General features: G+C 40.4%; 1 protein-coding gene and 1 long non-coding RNA gene across 6 annotated transcripts in view; one reads left to right on the top strand and one right to left on the bottom strand.

The window, feature by feature from the left end:
* The window catches only part of RHOBTB3 (Rho related BTB domain containing 3), a 58,090-nt gene that overhangs the window by 10,360 nt on the left and 23,354 nt on the right, over positions 1-24,376 (bottom strand). For 3 of the 5 annotated variants that reach the window (XM_036310712.1, XM_036310710.1, XM_036310711.1), the window contains exons 7-11: positions 19,576-19,688; positions 16,770-16,890; positions 9,780-9,953; positions 7,779-7,945; positions 2,761-2,857 (exon numbers count right to left, since the gene is read on the bottom strand). In XM_036310712.1, coding sequence (XP_036166605.1) covers positions 2,761-2,857; positions 7,779-7,945; positions 9,780-9,953; positions 16,770-16,890; positions 19,576-19,688 — 672 coding nt within the window. Of the gene's footprint in view, positions 1-2,760; positions 2,858-4,092; positions 4,163-5,583; positions 5,865-7,778; positions 7,946-9,779; positions 9,954-16,769; positions 16,891-19,575; positions 19,689-24,376 lie in introns of those variants that run through there. The other 2 variants (XR_004967769.1, XM_036310713.1) reach the window with 2 other exon arrangements.
* On the top strand, positions 281-4,787 carry LOC118656928. The gene is made up of 2 exons (XR_004967773.1): positions 281-1,280; positions 4,420-4,787. It is a non-coding gene; the product is annotated as an uncharacterized LOC118656928 (long non-coding RNA).

Here is a 24,376-nt window from a genome sequence, read left to right as displayed (position 1 = left end):
TTATTCATTGTGTCTTGGTTTGCGTATCTATCTTTCAGGTTGGACATTGCCTCAAATATCTGCTAATCCTCAGTTATCCTATATAATAAAAGGCTAATATGCAAATCGACCAAACGGCAGAAAGACCGGTCATTATGATGCACACTGACCACTAGGGGGCAGATGCTCAACGCAAGAGCTGCCCCCTGGTGGTCAGTGCGCTCCCACCGGGGAGCACTGCTCAGCCAGAAGCCCTGAGACAGGCTCATGGCTGGTGAGTGCAGTGGCGGTGGTAGGAGCTGCTGCAGCTGCGAGGGAGGGATCCAGGCAGCTGCCTGTGGCTGCGAAGGAGTGGCTGTGAGGGAGGATCAAGGCAGCTGTGGCTGCGAAGGCCTACTCTTGCACGAATTTCGTGCATTGGGCCTCTAGTAAAATACATAATACAATATTCAGCTAAATTAAACTAGCTGTGAGAATAATGGCTCCATAAATGCCAATGGTAACATATTCCTATGCACTGCTGTTTGCTTTCATGAGTCCAGTCTATAAAATGTCTAATACTTAATGAGCTATTTCATTGAGTTCTGATGCATTAGTGCTAGAATTGACAAGTGATCTTTTCCAGTCTCACCTTTTAATTTCTAAACACCCCTAAATAAGAAAAATTCTCAGTTAAAAAAACCATTTGCAGAATTCCAGTAATAATTTGATAATTTTTGAAACTAAAATAGGCGATTCTTTAAGAAAGCTCTGAAGTGATTGTGATAAGAATCCTGTGAACTTGAAGTGACCCTGTGAGGTGGGCCAGGTGTAAGGCAATATGGAGGAGAGGTGACTGTGACACTCGGGAAGACACGGCCTTTAAAGCGGCAGCCACTGCTCCGTTCCAGGCAGTTGTTGTGTGGGAAGATGGGCCAGAGTAGCCAGATCTTCAACTTTCCAAAAGAAGCCAAAAGTTTAGTTCTTTTAATGTAAGGTGTTACAATTTTTAAATGTTGACACTCAATTTAAAACAAACAAACAAGAAACCACGTGGTCCAAACAGACTACCAGTTTGTGACCATCTATTTAGATGATCAAATTCTCCCTTATCCACAGGGGGTTTCCTGCCCAACAGGAGGGTCACGGCAGCCCCGGACATAAGCAGGCACCAGGGATCCAGAGCACTTGTGACACCCTTTCCTTCCCATCAAAGGACACAGAAAATCACTGACACAGCCTCACCTTCCTGCCCCGCCTTTTCAAACTACACCCTCGGGCCCTGCTTTTCACTATGCCAGGAGGTCATATATCCTTTATAGGTAATTGTATAAGTAATAAAAGAAAATAGAAATTAATAACTCAAAGGATTTACAGAGCATCTTTCTCCTAAGCTGTAATAGCATTCTCCATGTATCTCATGCATTTATACAATGAAGTAAGTGGAAAATAAACCTTATTTTTGTTTACAAGTGAAGGTGACCTAAGGTAGCATAATGAAGGTAGTTCTAAAATCAAAATGTTCATTCATTTCATTTTAATTGACTTCTGAACAAATAACTGTATAAGAATGTCTATACTAACAGCAAGCAGAATGTACTTTTTGTTCCTTTCTTGCACAAAGTAGATGGTTTATGTTGTGCTGCTTTGATTTATTTTGTTACTCTACAGCACTAAGAGTTGAATTCTACATAAAGAGGCTTCCACTAGCCATTCAATGTTTGTTGTCTGGCTATGAATGTCTGTCAAGGCATCTGCCTAAATCTGACTATTTCTCGGTTTACTTAACTGTACAAGTAGTTGAATGAAACCAGGCACTTTCACTTTGTTTTAGCCGCAGATTCTCTTATACAAGTAAACTTTTATGTAGAAGGCTAAGATATAGAGCAGATAAAAGTGGAATTACTCTGGTTGAAGGTGGGAGGAAAATATCCAAGAAGCACAAATGTAGCCTTGTCTTCCCTCTACTTCTCTTGGCTCCCTCCTCTTTCCTCTCTCACTCCCCACTCTCCACCTCACCTCAGAAGAAATTCAAGCATCTCCAAGGAGAGTTCTCTGTTTAGAGTTTGACAGTACTTGATTAGGTGATCTTTAATTTCCTTTCCCTTTTAACCTGATTATTCCTTGAGTCTATTCTAGGTAATAACGTGAGCAAACCACTGTATCTAAGTAATCACCTACTCTGATGACTAGTCTATTTTCATTTTCTTTCCTCTTATGTAACGCTGAGAAGCTCAACCTTTGGTTTTGATCTTTATAATTTATCTTAAAAATCACACTTCACATACTTTCTCTGCACATTAAGTTTCACAACATTCTTTGATCAATAAAAAATTACTACTCCCAGGTAACACAGTGAACTCCTATATAGATAAACTTAATAGATATGGGTATTAGTACAATAGAACAATATATTATAAACAATACACAATAGATACAGTTCTTATATTAAAAAACGTTTTTCAGTCAATACTGTTTAAATTTTGCTTCTGACTTGGGTGGTTAAAACCAAGATCTTGTTTATCAAGACCAAATGCCAACAGAGGCCACTTTATGACCACACTTCAGGGAAAAAATGCATTTAAAAATGACGGGAGCTATAAAACAATCATTAGAAAACTTCTTGTGTAACACAGGTTAAGCTACTTACGTAAAGTGTCCTCAATGACCACACTGCATATTTAAAAGGAATGTATTACATTGATTTTTTAATTTTTAAAAACTACCACTCCTATAAATTACGTTTCACATCTAAGAACAAAGAGCATAAAGTTTTCTTTCAACATAGTAATTGCAATCTACCTGAAAGATCCTGAAATTCAGGCTTTTGACTGAAGATGAGGTAGTTAGTGGCAATGAAATGAAGTAGCCAGGTTGAAAGGCAATCAGAGTGGTGAAACTGCAAGAGAAATGGAAAGTGAAACAGTATTGTAAATAATGACCTTCAATACGATGATTAGATAAGAGAGAATGGTCTGGAGAACCCATGGAGAGCCCCAATCCATGTTTAATGTGTCTGTATATATGATGCAGCCTTCCGCCTACCCTGACAGCAGAAAGGAAAGGGAGCATTAATAACAAATAATAATAAAATCACATCAATGAAGAAACCAAATCAAATAAGTAACAAGTTACTGCTGCTGCAGTGGCTGAATATCTTTAAGCAGATGTATGGTTGCATCCGTGGTTCACAAAGGCTATCTGAGGTTCTCAAAGATTTAGTTTAAGCTTTCAATCTAAGGCCATGGCCTTCACTAACTGCACTTGTTTCTGGGCAAGATTATAGCCAGCAAAGGTATACACTTGGCCATATCTAAAGAAATTCATCTGAGGAGCAAACTAAAAATTATTTAGAGGAGGAAGTGTCATCAACCAAAGGTTATGGTAGCAATGTGTAAGTATTTCTGTGAGAAGGTTATGTTTGAATAGTTGCTTTTAACTCAGATGTACTGTTACACTGAGCAGGATTCCCAGCATATTTCTCATTCTGTTTCAATAGCTAATGGAGAGGGAACTCTGAGCAACTTGGCCATGACATCATCACCTGGTGCCAATCCAGTGACACTCACTGATGTATCTAACCACTCACTTCAGAGTGTGGTAACTTGGTGGCAGGAAACTTGGATATATGAGTGTAGTTGTAGTTCTTTTTATTATTATTATTATGGTAAATTATACACAAAATTTACCATTTTTAAGTGCAACCATCACTACTATCTATTTTCAGAATTTTTTATCCTAAACCCATTAAATAATAAATCCCCTTTCCCCTTAGCCCCAGTCCCTGGTAATCACCATTTTATTTTACCTTTATGAATTTGACTATTCCAGGTACCTCATATAAGTTAAATTACACAGTACTTGTCCTTTTTCTGTCTGGTTTATTTTACTTAGCATAATGTCCTCAAGGTTCATCCATGTTGCGGCATATATTAAAATTTCATTCTTTTTTTTTTAATTAATTAATTAATTTATTTATTCTTTCTTTCTTTTTTTTTTTTATTGCTAAAAGTATTACAAAGGGTATTACATATGAGTCCTCCCCCCCCCCCCCCCCTTGACAATCCCCTGGCCGCCCCTACCAAAATTTCATTCTTTTGAAGGATGAGTAATACTCTATTGTTATGTACATACCACACTTCATTTATTCTTTCATTTGTTGATGGGCATTTAGGTTGTTTCCACTTTTAGGCTATATATAGTTCTGTTAAGGACAATCAAAAATATGTAAAAAATAAGTAATACTAAATTGAAGAAAGATTTGTAATCTCAAATCTTAAGGAAGAAACTCAAGTATTGCTCTTTTAAAAAGTTATAATGTGGGAATGTGTTTTAACATTTCAATTCATAGGTCTCTCTGATTCTTATTAAACAACAGACTTTTTGAGTTGTATGAAACTTTATAGTTCATCTAATCCCACATCAGATTTTAACAATCTTTTTTTTCACCTTGTATTTTAGCAGATGAATGTGAATGATCTGAAGGGAATAGAGCAAGAACATGTAGCTATTTTAACAGAAGCCACCAACACTATTAGATGATTAACCAGAGCAACTAACCTACCAACAGAGTTCAGAATACTGCTGATGGCTGTGACTTTGAAAGAGAAAGGAGATCACAGAAATAAGTAGCTGTCTACAAAAACATAATTCAAATGCAGAATTTTATTTTTGACTGAAATTTTAAGTGTGGGCTCTTGGCAAGAGATGGAACCCTATAAACTACTTGTGGGCAAAAATGTATGCTGAACTGAGAAAATAGGTTTAAACTTAAATAAACAAAAGAATAAAAAAAGAATAGGCATTAAAAAAACAACCTGTAAACCAAATGCTATAGCATTTAACAACTCTGTAAATAATAATAATGGTGCAGAAAAATACCTAGAAACTCACCAGGAAAAGGTCAGAAACGAAACTGGTGGCCCGAAGCAGCCAAATATTAATGCACAGATTATAAAGAAGTTGAGTTTAAAACTTTAATATGAGAGTAAATAGGACTTCACAGGAATCACAAAGTTTGGCTAGAAAGGGTTAAAAGTGGAGTAGAGATAAGGAAATTTCTACCTCAATCCAAAGGAACTGGTCAATAAAGGGAAAGAAGCCTGTGTTATATGTTAAGAGTTCAACCTGATGGAAATGTATGGACCTAAAAAGTGGAAACAAGGTAAAGAATTGAGCGAGTTTAGGGACAAGTGGAAGCGGAAATGAGAAAATACCAAAACTGCTAATCTATATTGAAGGTATGAATGATGCTTTCCTGACACACAGTACACAGCTGGCAGAGATGATGAAAGGATTAGAAATTTCAATTACTCAGAGAGCTACTGGAAGTCTAAATCTGCTAAAACAATTTCACCTTTTAGAAGTCAGAGAAACAATGAGGAAAAGGTTAACTAAATTCTGACTGGCTAGTAAAGGAGAACCTCAAACTAGAAACTTCAAAGAGAACTTAGGAAGAAAATTATCCTGTTATCTGGAACCCATAATTCCAAACTAGGGACCATCAGGAATAGAATAGAGGAAAACTGATAAACATAGGCTTAATCTTAGCAAATAGAAAAATCATCAGAAACAAACAGTAAAATTTAAAAAGAATTATTTCAGAATTTTTAAATTCAAGAGAAAAATAAGTATAATCACATAATCAGAAACCACACAGTTGGGGAAAATAGGGCAGGAAGAATTTATGACAACGCAATCATAAATGATGCTGGTGAGGTGTGTGTATGTGTGTTTGTGTATGTGTACTTGTGGGGGAGGGGGCACTTAAAGGAAATCAATGCAATCATACTGGCAATTCTCTTACGTATAAACTATCTACTTAAAGGATATTACAAGAGGCCCAGGCCAGGTAGCTCAGGTGGTTAGAGCGTCATCCCAATATGCCAAGGTTGCAGATTCAATCCCTGGTCAGGGCACATACAAAAATCAACCCATGAATGCATAAATAAGTGGAACAACAAATTGATGTCTCTCTCTCTCTCTGTCTCTCTCTCTCTCTGTCTCTCTCTCTCTCTCTCAAATTAATAATAAGAAAGGATACTACAAGATAAGGAAAGAGGAGCTCCTATCCAGTTTTTTAAAGTATGACAGACTTGTTAGAATAGTCTGAAAATGATACATCAAAAATGAACTGAGATTGTAAAAATACTAGACAGAATAAAAGTGCATTTTAAAATTAAATCTAGAGGGTAGCTATTTATCCCACGCTCACTGTAAATATATTACAAAGAAGAGCAATCAGGGTTACTCAATTTTTTTATATTTGTGTATGTATGATCTTATGACTTGATTATGAAAAAAAAGAACTCCAAAATAGAGTAAGGAAGAACTGGATGCTTTGAATGAATTCCGTTGTATGCCTAGAAATACATGTTGATTAATGAATTCACCTCAGCACACATTTAGCTGTCTCAGAGTCTGTCCTTTTCCGCATTATGTGGCTCTATTTCAGCTACTTGGATGAAGACAAATTCATCATATTTTTCTAATTCTGGATGTCAAAGTTGATAGGAATAGCCAATACGTTGTATGCTAGATAATATTTCACAAAGTTTTGATAGTCTGTAATGATGGATTGAATATATTCCTGTGAAAAAGACCTAGAAGTTTCAGTTTACTGCAAGGTCAATAATCATCACTGTGTGCATGACTGCTGCGGGCCCTGAAACTGTCCCAGGGAGGGGGTGAAATGGAAGAATAGTTAAGGGCTGGACCCATCTGCATAAACTTCTTGCTCCCAGAGATAAAAGAGAGAGAGTGGGAGCCTGGCCAGTGTGGCTCAGTAGTTGAGCGTCAACCTGTACACTGAGGTCATGGTTCAATTCCCGGTCAGAACACATGCCCAGGTTTCGGGCTCCATCCCCAGTGGGGGATGTGCAGGAGGCAGCCGATCGACAATTCTCTCCCACCATTGATGTTTCTATCTCTCTCTCCCCCTTCCTCGCTGATATCAATAAAAGAAAACCAACAACATATTAAAAGAGAGTGGGAATAAGGAGATGGTAAATGTCTGACTGGGACAACAGGTGAGAGTTCTAGAAGCAGAGTTCAAGAAAGCAGACCTAGTTTATTTATAGACCTAGCCTGGTCCTTTATCAGGTTCATTTTCTAGGGTCTGTGTAACTACAATTAGTCACAGTAAGTTGACTGTGTAAAATCTACCTGTTCCCTAGAATGTGCAGCAATACAATTATTAAAAACAAAAGGGTCCTGAGCTTAGAAGACGCAAGAAATTATGAGGAGTAGGTGTACCACAGTGGTTCTCAATTCAAACATTTTTACTAAATATATTCCCTATACCATGATACATATCAACAAAAGGAGGTTTGAAAGGATTAATGAAGTACACCTATACTTCCTACAAACAACTGAAACTTCAAAACAGGTTCATAAAGTGAATGAATGGATGAGCAGATAAATGAGTTCAGCCTAAACATCCTATCAGTTTGCAGGGACCAATCCTGTCATTTTCCTTTCAGGAACCCTAAGATATGATCATTAGATGTGATCATTTGGGGGAAATTCAATGTAAATTCTATTTCCTATAATGCCTATATGACACAATATTGCGCCACACTCAATGGCTCTAATAATGGCCACCATTTAGTTGAAAATGGCAACTAAATGGCATCAGCAAATTCTATCTCCTTAGAAAGGGATTGCTCAGAAAACCTATCTCCAAAATTACCTGCCCACAGAAACTGTTGTGAGGGCACTTCAGCCTCATTTAGCCAAACTTCCAAACTAGGACAGGAACTAACATATCTCTTCAGAAGATTCTAAAAAATTCTAATAAGCAGATGCATAGGGCCAATTACCTTGGCTTTCTTGAGCAGGTCAACTATATCGAGGTTCATGGATGCCAGCTCCCTGCTGGGCATGCTTTGCAGCTGGGTAATGATGAACAGCTCACAGATGTGCTGCAGTCTGGACACCTGGTACATCTCAGCACAGATGAGGAGACACATGGCCTGGAAAATGCCAGCTGATGCAAGGAGGGAAAGAAAAGAAAATGGACAATAAAACCATTTATTTTATGGCCCAAAACAAACAGAAAATGCTGACTCTATCATTCAATGCAGAATAGAGTGTCCAGAGAAAACCTTGAAGAAGTCAGCATTCTAAACTTCATTTTAAAAAGGAATTAATTTAAGCCTTCATCCTCAGAAGAGAATCCATGTGTCGTTTTTGTTTTTTAATTATCCAGACACGGAGATTCTATAATTGCCCTTAATAATCAAGTCCAGAACTACGGGAGAATTCCTTCTGCTCCCTAACCTAAATCCTTGCAATTTTTCTCCTTCTGGCTGTAGTTCCAGGTTTGTTTGTTTTGTTTTAATTGTGGTAAAATAAACATAAAATTTACCATTAAGCATTCTTCCAGTTTTACAGAGAAATAATTGACATACATCACTGCTTAAGGGGTACAGCACGATGGTCTGTACATATACTGCGAAATGATTACCACAGTAGGTTTACGTAATATCCATCATCTCATTATAGATACAATAAAAAATAAAAGAAAAAAATGTTCTTGTAATGAGAAAACTTGGCATCTACAATCTCAACAATTTGCCTATATATCATGCAGCAGTGTTAGCTACAGTCATGTTGTACATTTCTAGAACTTACTTATTGACCACCTTCCTCCAACCCCCTCCAACCCTACCTTCAGCCATTTTTAAGTGTGCAGTTCATTGGAATTAAGTCCATTCACATTGCTGTGCAACCATCACCACTATCCATCTCCAGAACTCTGACATCCTTCCAAACTGAAACTCTGTGTCCACAAACAGTATCTCCCCACAGCCTCCTCCCCCAACCCTGGCCATTACCCTGGTTGTTGTTGTTTTAACACTTCCTTGTAAATCTGATTTTTGATGTAATTTTCTTATCCCTCCTTAAACTCCTTACATGCTTTTATAATTAGGAACCAAGAATGCTGTGCATGATATTTAACATAATGAATAGATTACCTTTCTTCTGTGATTGTTCCCATGTAAATATTCCAGTGTCTACCTTAACTTTAGATTATTCATTCCGACTCATGTCCCCCTACACCAGCGGTTCTCAACCTGTGGGTCGCGACCCCTTTGGGGGTCGAACGACCCTTTCACAGGGGTCGCCTAAGACCATCCTGCATATCAGATACTTACATTACGATTCATAACAACAGCAACATTACAGTTATGAAGTAGCAACGAAAATAATTTTATGGTTGGGGGTCACAACATGAGGAACTGTATTTAAAGGGCCAGAAGGTTGAGAACCACTGCCCTACACCTTTTACCAATTTGTAAAGTGCTCTGTCCTCTAGTTATTAGTGCTTCTCTGAGCATTTGTTCTAATTAAAAGGATAAAACCTGAAAATCAAAGCATCAATTACTCTAGTGAGGGGATGCCTGAGAAACCAAATTATCTTATTATTTCAAATCTGGTCGTTTTTATTTAACATACATATTTGCCAGTATCAATATAACATAAACAATAACACACACAAGATATCTTCCAAATCTAAATATAAAGACACCTCCATGTCTAGGCTGCCCACAGTGGCCACCACGCTGTTGGTGCTGGCGGGGACACCTGAACGTATGTCAGACCCAGAGCCCATAGAAGTACCCAATCACTGCTCTTCCACTTGAACTGACTGAAAAGTCATTGTCCCAACACTATCTCCACCTGCTTAGCACTTTCCATGACGTCACCTCTGATAAGCCTTAAGTGAAAACAGATCTCACAGAAAGCAATTCATTTAAATGGCTGACATTTCTAAAAGAGAGGATTGTCAGATATTACCGAACATTTATACTGCTCACCTGGGCAACAGGAGTCCGTGTATAAGTACTCTAAGAATGACAAGAACGTCTCTTTGGAAACGCCATAGACTGGAATCAGAACACTCTTTGCTTCCATATAATTGCCATTGAACATGGCTGCCATCACCTCACACCGAGCCACCAGGATGGCCCTGTGGGCTGGCACCGTCGTACCTGCACGGTTCAAAAGGGAAACAGCATTAAGTAAGATAAGCTTGCAGAGTTATTATTCTAGCAACTTTCCTTGTGATTAGACTGGTATTGCATTAGGTACAGCTAAGCTGATATATGGAAACCAAATTTGGGGGTGGTAGCCAGTATTAATTCAGAGACTTAATTTTTCATTGAAACATAGAACATTCAAAAGTTGTCTTTGAAACCAACTATTTCCAAGTCAGGCAATTATTTGTTACTTAGTTTATACTTCATGAAGATAGAAACACTGAAATGAAATATTTTGTTTCATCCTATCCTATATAATAAAAGCCTAATATGCTAAGTGTCTGGTCATCTAGTTGGCCAGTCAACCAATCAAAGCATAATATGTTAATGATAAGGCCACTCAACTGCTCGCTATGACATGCACTGACCACCAGGGGGCAGACATTCCCACCAGTAGGTTAGCTTGCTGCTGGGGTCCAGACAATTGGGACTGAGCAAGAGTGCCAGACACACCCTGGAGCCCTCCCACGGTCCCTCTCCAGCTACTCAACCTCCAGCGTCCCTCCCCAGCCCCGATTGTGCACCACTGGGGTCCCTCGGCCTGGCCTGTGCCCTCTCGCAATCAGGCTGAGGGAACCCCCCCAAGTGCACGAATTTCGTGCACCAGAGCTCTAGTATGTTTATAATGAAACATCTATTTTTTATCTTCTCCAATTGGCCTGAAATACCACTGCGCACCCTTGCCCATGTGCCTCCCAAGAAAACAATGCCATTCTTGGCCAAGTCACAGGACAGTCTGGCCAGACTTCCCTTATCAGAAAAAGGAAACAAGCCATCGTTGGCCTAAGCAGTCCATACATCACAAGAATGCCAAGGGAATCTCCGTGAAGCCAAGAGGAGCATTTCAGATCTTATGGAAAGTTTGCAAGGGGCCGGCCTAGTTCCCTGCTATCTCCCCAGCATGCTGCCTCCCAAGGAAACCTCTTTCCTAAATGAAGGATGCCTACTTCTGGGAGAGACAGAGCTACTTTAAAATTTTAAAGGACCCTCAGCCCACACCTCTCACTGACACTCATTAAACTAGACTGACTCTCTAGTAAAAGCCGCTTCTCCAGCTCCTGGCCACCACACAAAGCTCCAGAGGGACACATAACCCCGGGCTTGTGGGTGGAGAAGCAGCTCTCACCACTCCCAGCACAATGGGGAGCCATGGATCCACAGCCAGCCCTCAGATTAGTCTAGACCAGTTCAACAGTTCATTATCGAGCACCCATCACCTGCTAATCGCCGTGCTAAGTACTGAAGATACCAAGATGAGAAAACAAAGCTGCCTGGCTTAGAAGCCAAGCTTTTAGGTGGCAGACACCACAGCTAGTATGAGTGACACAAAGTAACTATGAGCCAAACCACCCCGCTATGACCACGAGTCTTCGCCATGCATCCTTCAGAGCTCATACTCTTCAGAAGCATACATTCTTCTCTAAAATATTTGCAGTCACTGGATTCTTTGCTCTCTGTAAATCCAAGCACAACATCTCCTGGCTCAGAAAAAGTTCCATCTAAGCCCAGTAGCTTTCTCCAAAGCCAATAATCCCTCAGGATTTGCAAGCAAGTCCCAACATCGCCAGTTCTGAGCTCACTGCTCGGCACTGTGATTCGCCAGGCACACCTCCCACGGGACAGGAAGAAGGGGTCACAGCCAGCACTCCTACCAGGTCACACACACCTGCTAGCAGACATCCTACCCTCTCGGCCCTTTCTCATTCCTGCCTCTTTGCCTTTAGACCACCTGCCCTCAATATTATCATCCATCTATGGAATGACCAGTCTCCATACTCAGTGCCTGCTAGGTATATTTGTATATAACAATAACAAAGAATTCAAACAGGTAATGCAATTTGACTTGCAATCTTAAGGTTTTAAAATCTTAAATAGGTTACTATGTAAACAGAAAAGAAAAATTTGAAGCATGGCTTACACAAATTAGATACCCTTTTATTTGGGTTCAGCAGAGGAATTTAAGATTGGCCAATCTGACAGGTGTGAGATGGTACCTCATTGTTGTTTTGATGTGCATCTCTCGGATGACTAGTGACTTTGAACATGTTTTCCTATGTCTCTCGGCTTTCTGTATGTCCTCTTTCAAAAAGTGTCTACTTAGGTCCTTTGTCCATTTTTTTATTGGATTGTTTATCTTCCTTTTGTTAAGTTGTATGAGTTCCCTGTAAATTTTGAAGATTAAACCCTTATGTGAAATAGCATTGGCAAATATGTTCTCTCATGCAGTGGGCTTTCTTGCTGTTTTGTTGATGGTTTTTTTTTGCTGTGCAGAAGCTTTTTATTTTGATGTAGTCCCATTTGTTTATTTTCTCTTTAGTTTTCATTGCCCTAGGAGCTGTATCGGTAAAGATATTATTACAACACATGTCTGATATTTTGCTGCCTATGGAGTCTTCTAAGATTTTTATGGTTTCCCACCTTACATTTAAGTCGTTTAACCATTTTGAGTTTGTTTTTGTGTATGGTATAAGTTGGTGATCTAGTTTCATTTTTTTGCTTGTATCTGACCCAGCACCATTTATTGAAGAGACTGTCTTGACTCCATTGTACGCTCTTGCCTCCTTTGTCAAATATTAATTGAGCATAATGGCCTGGGTCAATTTCTGGGTTCTCTATTCTGTTCAATTGGTCTATATGTCTATTCTTGTGCCAGTACCAGGCAGTTTTGAGAACCGTGGCTTGGTAATATAGCTTGATGTCTGGTATTGTGATCCCTCCAACTTTGGTCTTCTTTCTCAGGATTGCTGCAGCTATTCGGGCTCTTTTTTTTTTATTCCAGATGAATTTTTGGAGAGTTTGTTCTAGGTCTGTGAAATACAAATGACAAGTGCTGGCGAGGATGTGGAGAAAAGGGGACCTTCGTGCACTGCTGGTGGGAATGCAGACTGGTGCAGCCACTGTGGAGAACAGTATGAAGTTTCCTAAAAAAACTAAAAATGGAACTCCCATTTAGCCCAGTAATCCCACTTCTAGGACTATATCCCAAGAAACCAGAAACACTAATCAGAAAGGATATATGCACCCCTATGTTCATAGCAACACAATTTACAATAGCAAAGATTTGGAAACCGCTTAAGTGCCCATTAGCAGATGAGTGGATTAAAAAACTGTGGTACATCTATACAATGGAATACTATGCTGCTATAAAAAAGAAGGAACTTTTACCATTTTCAACAGCATGGATGGAACTGGAGAGCATTATGCTAAGGGAAATAAGCCAGTCAGAGAAAGATAAACATCACATAATCTCACTCATATGTGGGATATAATGAACAACATAAACTGATGAACAAAAATGGATCCAGAGACAAGGTGGCACTGAGCAGACCGTCCAACCTTGGGGAGAAGGCAAGGGAGGGGTGGGGTAAGAGATCAACCAAAGGACTTGTATGCATGCATATTAGCATGACCAATGGACACAGACACTGGGGTGGTAGGGGCTTGCCCTCAGGGGTGGGAGTGGTGGGGAGGTTAATGGGGTAAAAAAAGGAGACATGTAATACTTTAAACAATAAAAGTTGGATTTTGAAAAAAATAAAAAAATGATTGGCCAAAAATACCAAGTGGATAGTAGATGGGGAAGGAATTTGATAAGTAATCTTGGAATTTTAACAGAAAATTTCCATTGATAATGTGGTTACAAAATCAGCAACAAAAGGCTCAATACCTTAAAGCATTTTCAAGCTTGGAATTTAATTTAGAAAACCATTATACCTCCAGTTAAGGAAAGATCAACTTCTCTTTCTCACCTTTTCAAACTACTGTTTTGATGTTATAAACTGTTCTGTTGTGCAATTGTAATATAAGTACCTCAGTATAGCCACATTTCTAAACATTGTATATAAATTATACAAATACATAAACACTGCACAAAACTTGCTGAGCAAACATAATGCAGTGTTTATATACTAAACAACAGTAGATTAGAGCTGAAGAATTACTCAGGGAGGAAAAAAGACATCAATTTTCTAGTTAAAAGATAAATATGTTCTTTGAAAATGTCAAGGCCAAAAGTGTCTTTCCTGTAGTAACTAACTGCTGTTACAGTTTTAAGAAAGTTTTTTTTAAGGAAAAGAGTTTTAAGAGTGAAACAAAATCTAAACGCCCAAGTTTTCTAATAATTTAGCATAGATTATCAATGGTCTTTGTTTTTATTATATCCTAAAATAAAATGCCTCATTTGTAATACTTCTTCATATTACTTGCCAAGTTTCAAAAACAAAATTTTTTTAGAGATGTTTCTGTTTTATTCTGAAAATAGTAAACTTGCCTGCTCCAAGGGAGCGTTAGAATATGTACTACTTAAGTAAACAGGGACAGAATGTAAAGGTAGCTTTCATGAGACACAGCTTCCAATGTCAAAGGAATGTCTGATCTTTCCATGTCATGTCTAAATGTTTACCAAGACTAGTTTTAGAACTGCCAGGGTGGCTTCTTTAAAAATTATTTCATGGAAAAAGATACAAACCCACACAACACATTGGGGGTGGTAGTATTTATTTTTATTACTATCTACTGCAGGGATAGTAAATAGGTTTTATATCCCATGTCATCTCCAGCCAGTTGTTGATGATGGCTTAGAAGAGTGGTTTTCAACCTGTGGGTCGCGACCCCTTTGGGGGTCGAATGACCCTTTCACGGGGGTCGCCTAAGACCATCGGAAAACACATATATAATTACATATTGTTTTTGTGATTAATCACCATGCTTTAATTATGTTGAATTTGTAACAATGAAATTGGGGGTCACCACAACATGAAGAACTGTATTAAAGGGTCGCGGCATTAGGAAGGTTGCGAACCACTGGCTTAGAATATTTTAAAAGAAGGATTTTCTGAGGCCCTGGCTTCAGTAAGAAACAGCACAACAATCCATCATAGTTGGCTGCCAGTGCAGGGGGAGGGAAGGGGTCCAACAGGCAGGCCTCTATCTACACCTTTATACACACCGTCTCAATCCCTGTGACCACGCTACCAGGTGGAAATTGGTAACCCCATTTTATAGGCGAGGAGACAAAGGATCAGGAATGTAAAGTAACACAGCCAAACCTATCATATAGTAAATACGCACCCAAGTAATAGCCAAGCCAGATATTCTCGTCCTGCCACTATCACTTCATCAAGCTCACACTAAAAACGACCTTTTTAGAATCTATATGTTTTACCTTCTTCCGTTTGCAAATGAGAAGACTTAAGGCCAGACGTGTTGAGTGACTTGTCCAAGGACACACACACCGGATGGAATGCAAAGCCAAGGCCGGAGCTAGGGCTCCAGCATGAGGCCGAGGCCTCCTCTGGGAGACAGCACTGCTGCCCTCCACCCCTGCACGCTCCCTGCCACAGTCTTCAGAAGGGAGGCTTGCCTGTTCTCCAGATGACGTCAGAGAAACTGCCGCGCACCCTGCGCCCACCTATCCCTGCCTCTCTCTGCTCCCGACTCCCTGGGGGGCCTGGGCTTTGGAGCTGGAGAGGCTGGAAGGAGCCCCGCAGCTGCTGCGGGGCACAGCACAGGCACACACACAGCCAGCCCCTCCGGACCCAGGCTCGGACAGCTGGCCTCGCAGGTGCCTGCGGAAGGGTCCAGAGGAGGAATCATGGAAGAAAAGCAAGAAAGTATGAAGAGAAAGGATTCTCCATGTCACTGCCTATTCGTTTTCTTTTAAAACAACATTTTCATATTCCTTTTGAAAACCTTTTCAGTAGGTTACACTGACATAATGTTTGGTGTCAACGCCTCCTGTGCAAATATTAAGCAGGTGTTAATGACTCTTGTGTAAAGAAGCAAATCTGGTCTCCTGTTAGCTCTTTTCCCCCCGAAATCATTTTTCATGTATTTCAAGGTGACTCTTATTGTCCCATTTTCAGCGTCCCACGCTCACATTGCAGACAGTGCCAACGGTAGCTTCTCAGGAGGCACTTGGGAAAATTTCCAACTCACTGTTAGTCTTGGTAGGTGGCCAAACTGAAAAGTGAAACGGATCTTTCTGGGGAACATTTTTAAAAAGTAAATGACTGTTGGCTGCCACACATTTCTACCATAAAACAGAATTATATCTTCCTCTTAGTAATAGCCCACCTGACGTTTTACTTATTTCATTTAAAAACAACTCTTTCTAGCCTTGCATAATTAAAGGTATCTGACAATTCATTTTTAAGATTATGCTCTTAATCTACTAAAGTGACAAAATTACCCAAGTGAATAATCAATAATGGGCTTCAAAACAGCTCATCGTAATTAAAATTAAGTAGCATTACTTTCCTACAGAGATAAAAAGCAGCTCTCAGTTCTGGTGATAATTCTCAGAGTCCTTTTCTACAGACGCCTGATGTAAGCCAGGCATGACCCTCAACCCATGGCTGTTCCTTTTGCTCAAAAAAAAACTAAGAGAGCTGAATAAGAGAAACCAGAACTAATATAATTTTAAGGGGGCTGGTTTCAGATGATTAAAAAACCAGGGTCTTAAAGAAATACACAAACAAAAATATTTTATTTCATATTAAAGATCACCTTGCTGGTCCCTAAAAGTTAATGAAAAATAGGGTAAAGGGGGGTTGGGGGGGGGAACGAAGAGAAATATAAATTTCTTTTCTTATTTTAATAAAATCCTTCATTACCGTAGAATATTTTGTTGAAATTCAGGCAGTGTTAATATATATCCTGCAATAGAGAAAATTCATTCCTATACCCTAAATATTCAAAGCTGAAACAGAAAGGTAAGAAAACAGGGAATAAAAATGAACAATCAACTTTGTAAAAACCGAAGCATACCTTGTATTTCAAAGACAACATCAGCAAGCATTGGTTTATTAAGGAAAAACTTGAGGGAAGTGTTATAAAACCATAGAGGTTTTCTGGCTTGATAGGTTTTGCAATTCCTCAGGCAATTAATCTGTAAGGAAAAACAAAAATACAAGAGTAAATATTATACCAAAAGCTTTGATAACATATATGGGCTAATTAGAGAATTTGGAAAATGGTGCTAAGTGTTTAAATGATTACCTATGGCCTCTTTCATCATAGCTTTAACTGTATCTTCTACCTGCCAAAGAGCAACACTGCACTAGGCAGCATTCACAGCAATGAAATGAACTGGCTAAGTGAAAACTCAACTCTATGGCTGGGGAGCTGTGGGGTCCTGAGTCCCTGGGGGTCTGTTACCTGGGAAACAGACAACAACAATCCAACCTCACATGACTTCCTAGAAAAATATGTTTACATATACAACCTGCTCATCCGTTCACTAATTAAGAAAGTACATACACAAAATTCAATTTGTGATGAAGAAAAAAATACCCGACCTAACCGGTTTGGCTCAGTGGATAGACTAAAGCATCGGCCTGTGGACTGAAGGGTCCCGGGTTCGATTCCGGTCAAGGGCATGTACGTTGGTTGTAGGCACATCCCCAGTGGGGGTGTGTGCAGGAGGCAGCTGATTGATGTTTCTCTCTCATTGATGTTTCTAACTCTCTATCCCTCTCCCTTCCTCTCTGTAAAAAAATCAATAAAATATATATTAAAAAAAAGAAAAAAATACCCATTTCCCCCTCCCACCCCCCCCCATCATACCATGTTCTATTGTAGATCACTATGAAAATACCCAAGAGTGAAGAATTGGTTCATTGAAAATTTTATAATTCGAAGTATCATGCCCACCCACAGCAGGGACTGCTGAAACCTGTAACAGGTGGCCGGGATCTCCAATCTAGGGCCCCAGGACTTCTCCCAGGACTGCACTATCTGTCCTCCCACACCTTCACTCCAGCCCCCCGTCTCCAGGAACAGTGCCCACCTGGCCTAGTGGTCCCCAGCCTTCCTCGGCTCGGAACTTGGGCTTTTGGTGCTTTGTTTATCCTTTCTGCCATCTTCCCTCACCCTCCACCCATTTCCTCTGATGACTCTCACAACCTCACTCTGACCTCTGCTTGCCTAGCTGGGGAATACAGAAAGATTTATCACTAAGAAAATCATCGGGCGTACAATTTTAGTATTAAGAATAAATGTCACCGGCCTCCCACTCCGGATTAACCTACTACAGTGAGACTGTAAAAGATTTGGTGAGGAGGGAAAAAACATTATCCTTCCTTACAAGGAAAAAGAAAACACTCCAGAATGTTATCTGGGAGCAAGACAGGAAAGCAAACAGGACCATACCAATGCTGGTCCCACAGAGAGCGTGCTCATTCTGTACACAATGCACCTTCACACACACTGAAGGGGCTGATGGAGAGCCTTTAGGTGAGTGTTACACATGAAAGAGAGCAACAGTGCAAGCATCACAGAATTGGGGAGCTAGCAGGCCCCCAGAAACCACTCGCTTACCTCTCATTTTATAGGGAGGCCTGAGAAGACTTGCACAAAGCCACAGAGATCATTTGTGGCAGCACAATTTAAATGTACCTTTCCTGACTCCCAATCCCTCTGTCATTCTCAGAGAATGAGAGACCCTTACCCCTGGAAAGCACAGGAAGAAAGCACAGAAGACCTCTTCTTTCCTCCCAGGCCAATGAGGGGATTTAGTTCAAAATCACAGACTCATAGAGCCTCAGCCTTCTTTTCCCCGACAAGAATTCATTTTATTCTTAGTACTCAAAGGAATGACTGTGCTCAGGCACAAACCCAAGGGAGGCTTGGCTTAGAACCAACAACACCTCTGTCCTAGCCCCTCATATATAAAGGGTATGAGCGTGTGTACCATGAAGATCCCTTTGCCACCCAGGCCTTGGATGAGAGGGCAGAAGTTTGGATGTACATTTTCAAGGGTCCATAAACTAGATGACCTAGAAAAACTTTTGAAAAGTGAATGCAGGTTTATGTGCACATTTCTACAAAAGCATTAAAAACACATCCTTGGGTGGGGATTAAAAAATGTTAATAACTTAGATTGTAGAACTGACAAAGTCATCTGTATAAAAAAATTAAAGAAATAATAACGGTTCTTACATTTAATATAAGCCTATATTCTGCTAGGCACTGCACATAACTTACCTTTTTATCTACTGTAGCCAATTTGTTTATCACATAATCTGAAATAAGAATACACCGGCTAAATTGTGTAACGCAGTTGTTCTAAAATATAACAAATTTAACGCCTTGCAGACTCTGCACAGTCTGGATGACTAGAGGCTAAACGTGCACAGCATCTGGCCATACAGAAAGTCTGCATTTTTATAACCTTTGAATATAACTTATACTTTTGAACCTGTATTAGATGAAAAATAAACCTTTAACTGTTCACTTGCTCAAAGAGATTTCTCAGAACTCTTGAGAAAGGCCCACACAGAAACGGCCTTGTTCCTGAACATTCCGGAGCATCGGGGGAATGTTTCAGAGGCTAGAATCCACAAGTCAGCATTTTCAAGCAATGACTTGCACATATTTTAATTCTTACATGAATTAAAATGTGAGACGGTGAGAAATAATATGTTTACATTTAAAATACTTAAAAGGCAAGAATATACTTAAGGAAAACATTTGTAAATGACTGAGTCTTTTCATGACTCAGTATCATGTTCATTATAGTATATCACTTACAATTCAGAGAAAGTAAAAATAAACTTACAAAAAACGAACTTACCTTTCCCGGTGTTTTCAAAATGCATTTAACTTTCTCAATTACATTTGAAACATCCCCAGAATCCTTCAACTTCTTCCTGATATCTTCTTCCAATTCTTCCCATTGGAAAGCACCTGTAACAAATAAACATGCATATTGACTTTTTCTGTTAAAGCGGGAAGAAAAATAAATATCTTATTAGATATCAATGTTCCCTCTTTTTAGTATTCTAATTTTCCTTTACCAAATATATAGCCTCGTAGTTACACCAAAACATTGAAACAACTCTCACATTTAAAAAAAAATCAGTTTGCCTTCCCCTTAATTATTCAAAACCTAGTCTTCCTCTTCGGAGAGCTGCCACGTTTCTGTAGTCGGTGGTCAGCTGGTGATAGCAGCAATGGCCAGAAGATGAGTTACCATCACAAGTGGTCCAACACCCAAATTATTTACTTGCCCTGGCAAGGAGGCAGGCCTGGTCTTTCCTAAGGTTGAATAACTCATAGGATCATGGAGAGCAGTGACCGTCACCAGGTAGAGTGCACTCAGGTCTCATGCATGTCAGGGTCACATTAAGGTATGTTCCACAGCCACCTCTACAGACCAACCAGAAGAGGGGGAGCTAGATAATTTTCTGAGGAGCCACAGGACCGTGGCATTGGAGCAAAATCGCCCCACCTGGTCCCTCACTCCTCTGTCCTCAGTTCTCTTCCAAGTTCTCTCTTCCTGGGCTCGCTTCACTTCTGTCTCACACTCTGTCAGCCCTTGCCCCTCAATGTTTTGAGAAAGTCCTACTGTATGGTCAGCGTAAGTTCACCTTGTCCCCAAGCACTCCTCTCACTTGGCCTAGAGCAGCCTCCCTGCTCCCTAGTGGCCTTTCCCATCTGATCTGTCCCATGACTCAAAGCTGATATGTTTCAATTCTGACCATGATATTCTGGGAGATTATCCTCATCCACTCCATGGTTTATAGGAAGTCCTACCTCCTAAAAATGGAATTTAAAAAGTGGTGTGGGAGGTGGCATAGTTGGGGGACCCAGTTTCTAGTTCTATCTCTGCCATTAATTACTGGTGTGACTACGCAAGTAACTTGGGGTCCTATTCTATATGCTCTCAATCTATCTCTTCCGACGGTTCCCTTTATGTATCCAGAACTTTGCCAGGTGCCTTCATAGATATTGGGGACTGCGGAGGGCACATGACAAACATGTGTAGAACCATGAGGTCAGGCAATTGCAGCCAATGTGCCCCAACGAGATCCAAAACTAATCTGAAGAGCCAGATTGAGAGTCCAGCCGCTCTCGGGCCTCGGACAGCAGAGCCCTGCAGCACTTGGTACTCTAGCGTATCTTTAAACTTCTCCTCCCCTGACCTTTATGATGACTACAGGGTACCTTGGTGGGATGGGGCAAGGGAAGGGTAGCCCTGATTTGAGGTGTGTGCTATTTCTGGGTGAAAATACTCTCACCAAGGCTATATTCCAGCTACCAACGTGACACCTAGAACACAGAATTAGGAATAAACACAATGGGTTCTCACAAGCCGGTGCCAGCTGGCCAGCACACCATGCTACTTCCTACCTTAAATTGCTCCTTTTCTGACTTCACTGTTAGCTCCCCTTCCACCTCAAATTCCCAAAGGTGTGCAGTCCAGAACCAATCTATAGTTTTTGTTTTCCTCTTCCTGCACTAATGATTTTTAACTTCAAGGTCACACATACTCTTTTCACAATCTGATAAATTCTTTGCATTGTCTCCAGAAATTGCACATGCACAGACAGACATTAAAGTCTACATAAAATGTCAGAAGTAGAAGAAGCCAAGGGACGCCAGCCCAATAAAATTTATTCTATGCCAGCGATTCTCAGGTCTTTCCATGCATTACATTTACAAACCCCTGGTCAGTTTTGCTCAGTGGTTAGAGCGTCAGTGTGGCCCGAAGGCTCCCAGGTTTGATTCCTGGTCAAGGGCACGTACCTCGGTTGCAGGTTCCCCAGTTCCTAGTAGGGGCGCATGTGGGAGGCAACCAATCATGTGTCTTTTAAAAAACAGATCATTTATAAAATACTATTGTAGAAGGTCTCAGCCTCAGACCAACTGAATTAAAATTTCTGGTGCTGGGTCCCAGACATTGATTTTAAAAGTCTCCCCGTTTAATCTGATGTGTACTTCCCTTAGATATTTCACCCGTGACCAAACCCAGGGTTAGTGGTATGCAGCAAAGAGTAAGTGCAGGAACTTGTGATTGTTTATACTCATGCTATTAAAGGAGAGCACAGACACTGTCTCTTAACAGTAAAATTATATTAACTGAAGAACACCTACACAATATCTCTAGTCGGAAGATCATGTGAAAGAAAGCAATCGTCAAATCTAAATAGATGGGATCAGTGGCAGGTAAGTCCACAGAGGCCACGGGTCTGTTTAAGAACAGACACAGAGCCCTAACCGGTTTGGCTCAGTGGATAGAGCGTCGGCCTGCGGACTCAAGGGTCCCAGGTTCGATTCCGGTCAAGGGCATGTACCTTGGTTTCGGGAACATACCCAGTAGGGAGTGTGCAGGAGGCAGCTGATCGATGTTTCTCTCTCATCGATGTTTCTGACTCTCTATCCCTCTCTCTTCCTCTCTGTAAAAAATCAATAAAAATATATTAAAAAAAAAAGAAAAACAGACACAGAAAGATCCAATAACCTACACCAGAACAAAGACCAGTTCATAAGGGCACTCTTTTAATAATTAGAAATGCTAACTAATCATCTCTGACACTTTAAGGTCCTAATAAAGCAATAATCCTTAGACTGGGATTTGTTTTTGTTTTTTTTTTTTTTTTTACTTTGGTAAAACTATTTAACATGAACTCTCTTCCCAGAATTTTAAGTGTTCAATACAATCTTGTTAACAATGGACATGATGTTGTATGCACGGATCTCTAGAACTTACTTGTCTTGCATAACTGGCTGGAATTTTCTCTACTTAACTTCTCAGAGCATTTATTTACTTTACGTAGACTCCTAGAGAGCACGGTATACCTGTGTGTCTGAAGCTGCATTTTTATGCAGTGCAGAAAAGAGCGTGCCGCAGAATAATTCCAAGCGCTGAAGAATACTATGCAAACTGAAGAGGAAAATGTGCTTCCACACATTCATTTACCCTGACGGCATCTCAGTAAGTGATGTGAAATTCTGAGGGCCATCTGTGGCAGGAAGAGTTTAAAGCCAAATTCTTGAGGCTCTTACAAATATTTCAATTCATAGCATCTGAGATCGAGTGACTCAGGAATTTGCAAGCATAAAGACTGTTACCACGGGGCACAGTAAGACTGTAAGAATGTTACAGTTGTATGCCGTTTAAGGACTGCTCCATGAAGACCAGGAAACTGCTGCCCTCACTGTTCAGATCACTCCTTTTTTAGTGCTAGTAAGTACTGACACGTCATGCAGTGCTAGCTGTTGTCCGATGGAAAATTAACATCTACAGAACACACGTACTTTTACGGCATCTACTCAGAAATTTGAATAGAAAAATAAACTGAAACCTCATAGGTGTAATGTGTTAACTCGACTATTACACAGGCCCTTCCTAAAATAGAGCCCAATTGTTCTATATACAACATTTCGAATTCCTAAAGATAAAAAAGGGGGGTTATTTTTTTAAAATTGAGACAGTCTTTGTAATTTGGTTCATTAAAAATAAAGCTAGGAGGGAGATTTTATGTGGGTTTTCAGCCACGTTTGCTCAGGGCAAATACTCCCGAGTGTGCCACGCCACGGACTTCTACCTCCGCTTTGCCAACCCAGCTAACGGGAGTACAGACAGCTCCTACTAACGTAACTGTGGGCAGGCTTCTGCGAGGAAACCATTACATAACTGGGTCTCAGAACCTGTGCTCTGTTCAAAAGTTTTTAAATGTTTAACAAACAAGAAAAAAAAACAAAACTACAGCTCACAAACCTGGCCCCATTACCGAAGTCTCTAAAAAAAAAAAAAAAGGTAGGTTTAAATTTTTTGTTTGATAGAAAAATATAGTAAAATAAAACAGTAACCAAGTCAAAACAAAACATTAATAAATGTCTAGGCATTTGATAGTGGGAATCTGGTTGATTTTTTTTCTCAGTAAATTTTCTGCATTTTTAAAAAATTGTCTTTACTATGGAAATACAGCCTTAATATCTGTTAAAACACAACTCAGATAATATAACTTTCGCTTGAGTCTGAGGTTACACTTTGTAAATAATTAGAGAATAAGGCACAGGTACCTTCTGAAGCATCAGGGTCTCCCTACAGCCCCAGGTCAATGGCCTGTGGCCCCGCTCAGACCTGACACCACCTCTTGCTGGGCCGTGACGTACAGGAGAAATCAGAGCAGAAATGCAACAGCTCAGTGTCAGACTAAGAAGCCAGGGCACTGAACTGGTCAAGGGCCTGCAGACCAGCAAGCTCTCCTGGCCCATGGCCCGAGGCCCTCTCCTCGCTATTCCCAGGCTCACTTAGTTTCCACCCAACCGCTAAGCATCCACTCGCCCCAGCTTCAGGAAGGGACTACACCAGGGCACTGAGGGCCCCAGCTCCAAAAAGTTCTGCATCAGTCAGCCTTGCAGCTGACCCCGTTTTGATTTTGGCACTAAAAGTGAGAACTGGGCTCCTCTCCCGGGTCTCTGGGGTGAATTCTCGGTCCTTATCCCCTGGTTCCGGCTGGTACCCAGTTCTTCCAAGAGGTGTTGCAACCGCTGTGGTCAGTCACCACCTGGGAGACTTGGGAATGCAGACTCTCGTGCCCACCCTGGGTCCACTGAGTCACAACCTGAACATTATCAAGATCTTG

Source organism: Myotis myotis, unplaced genomic scaffold (assembly GCF_014108235.1).
Source record: "Myotis myotis isolate mMyoMyo1 unplaced genomic scaffold, mMyoMyo1.p scaffold_m19_p_5, whole genome shotgun sequence".
NCBI lineage: Eukaryota > Metazoa > Chordata > Mammalia > Chiroptera > Vespertilionidae > Myotis > Myotis myotis.
Note: the sequence above shows the minus strand (reverse complement) of the source record. Positions and strands in the feature narration are given on the sequence as shown.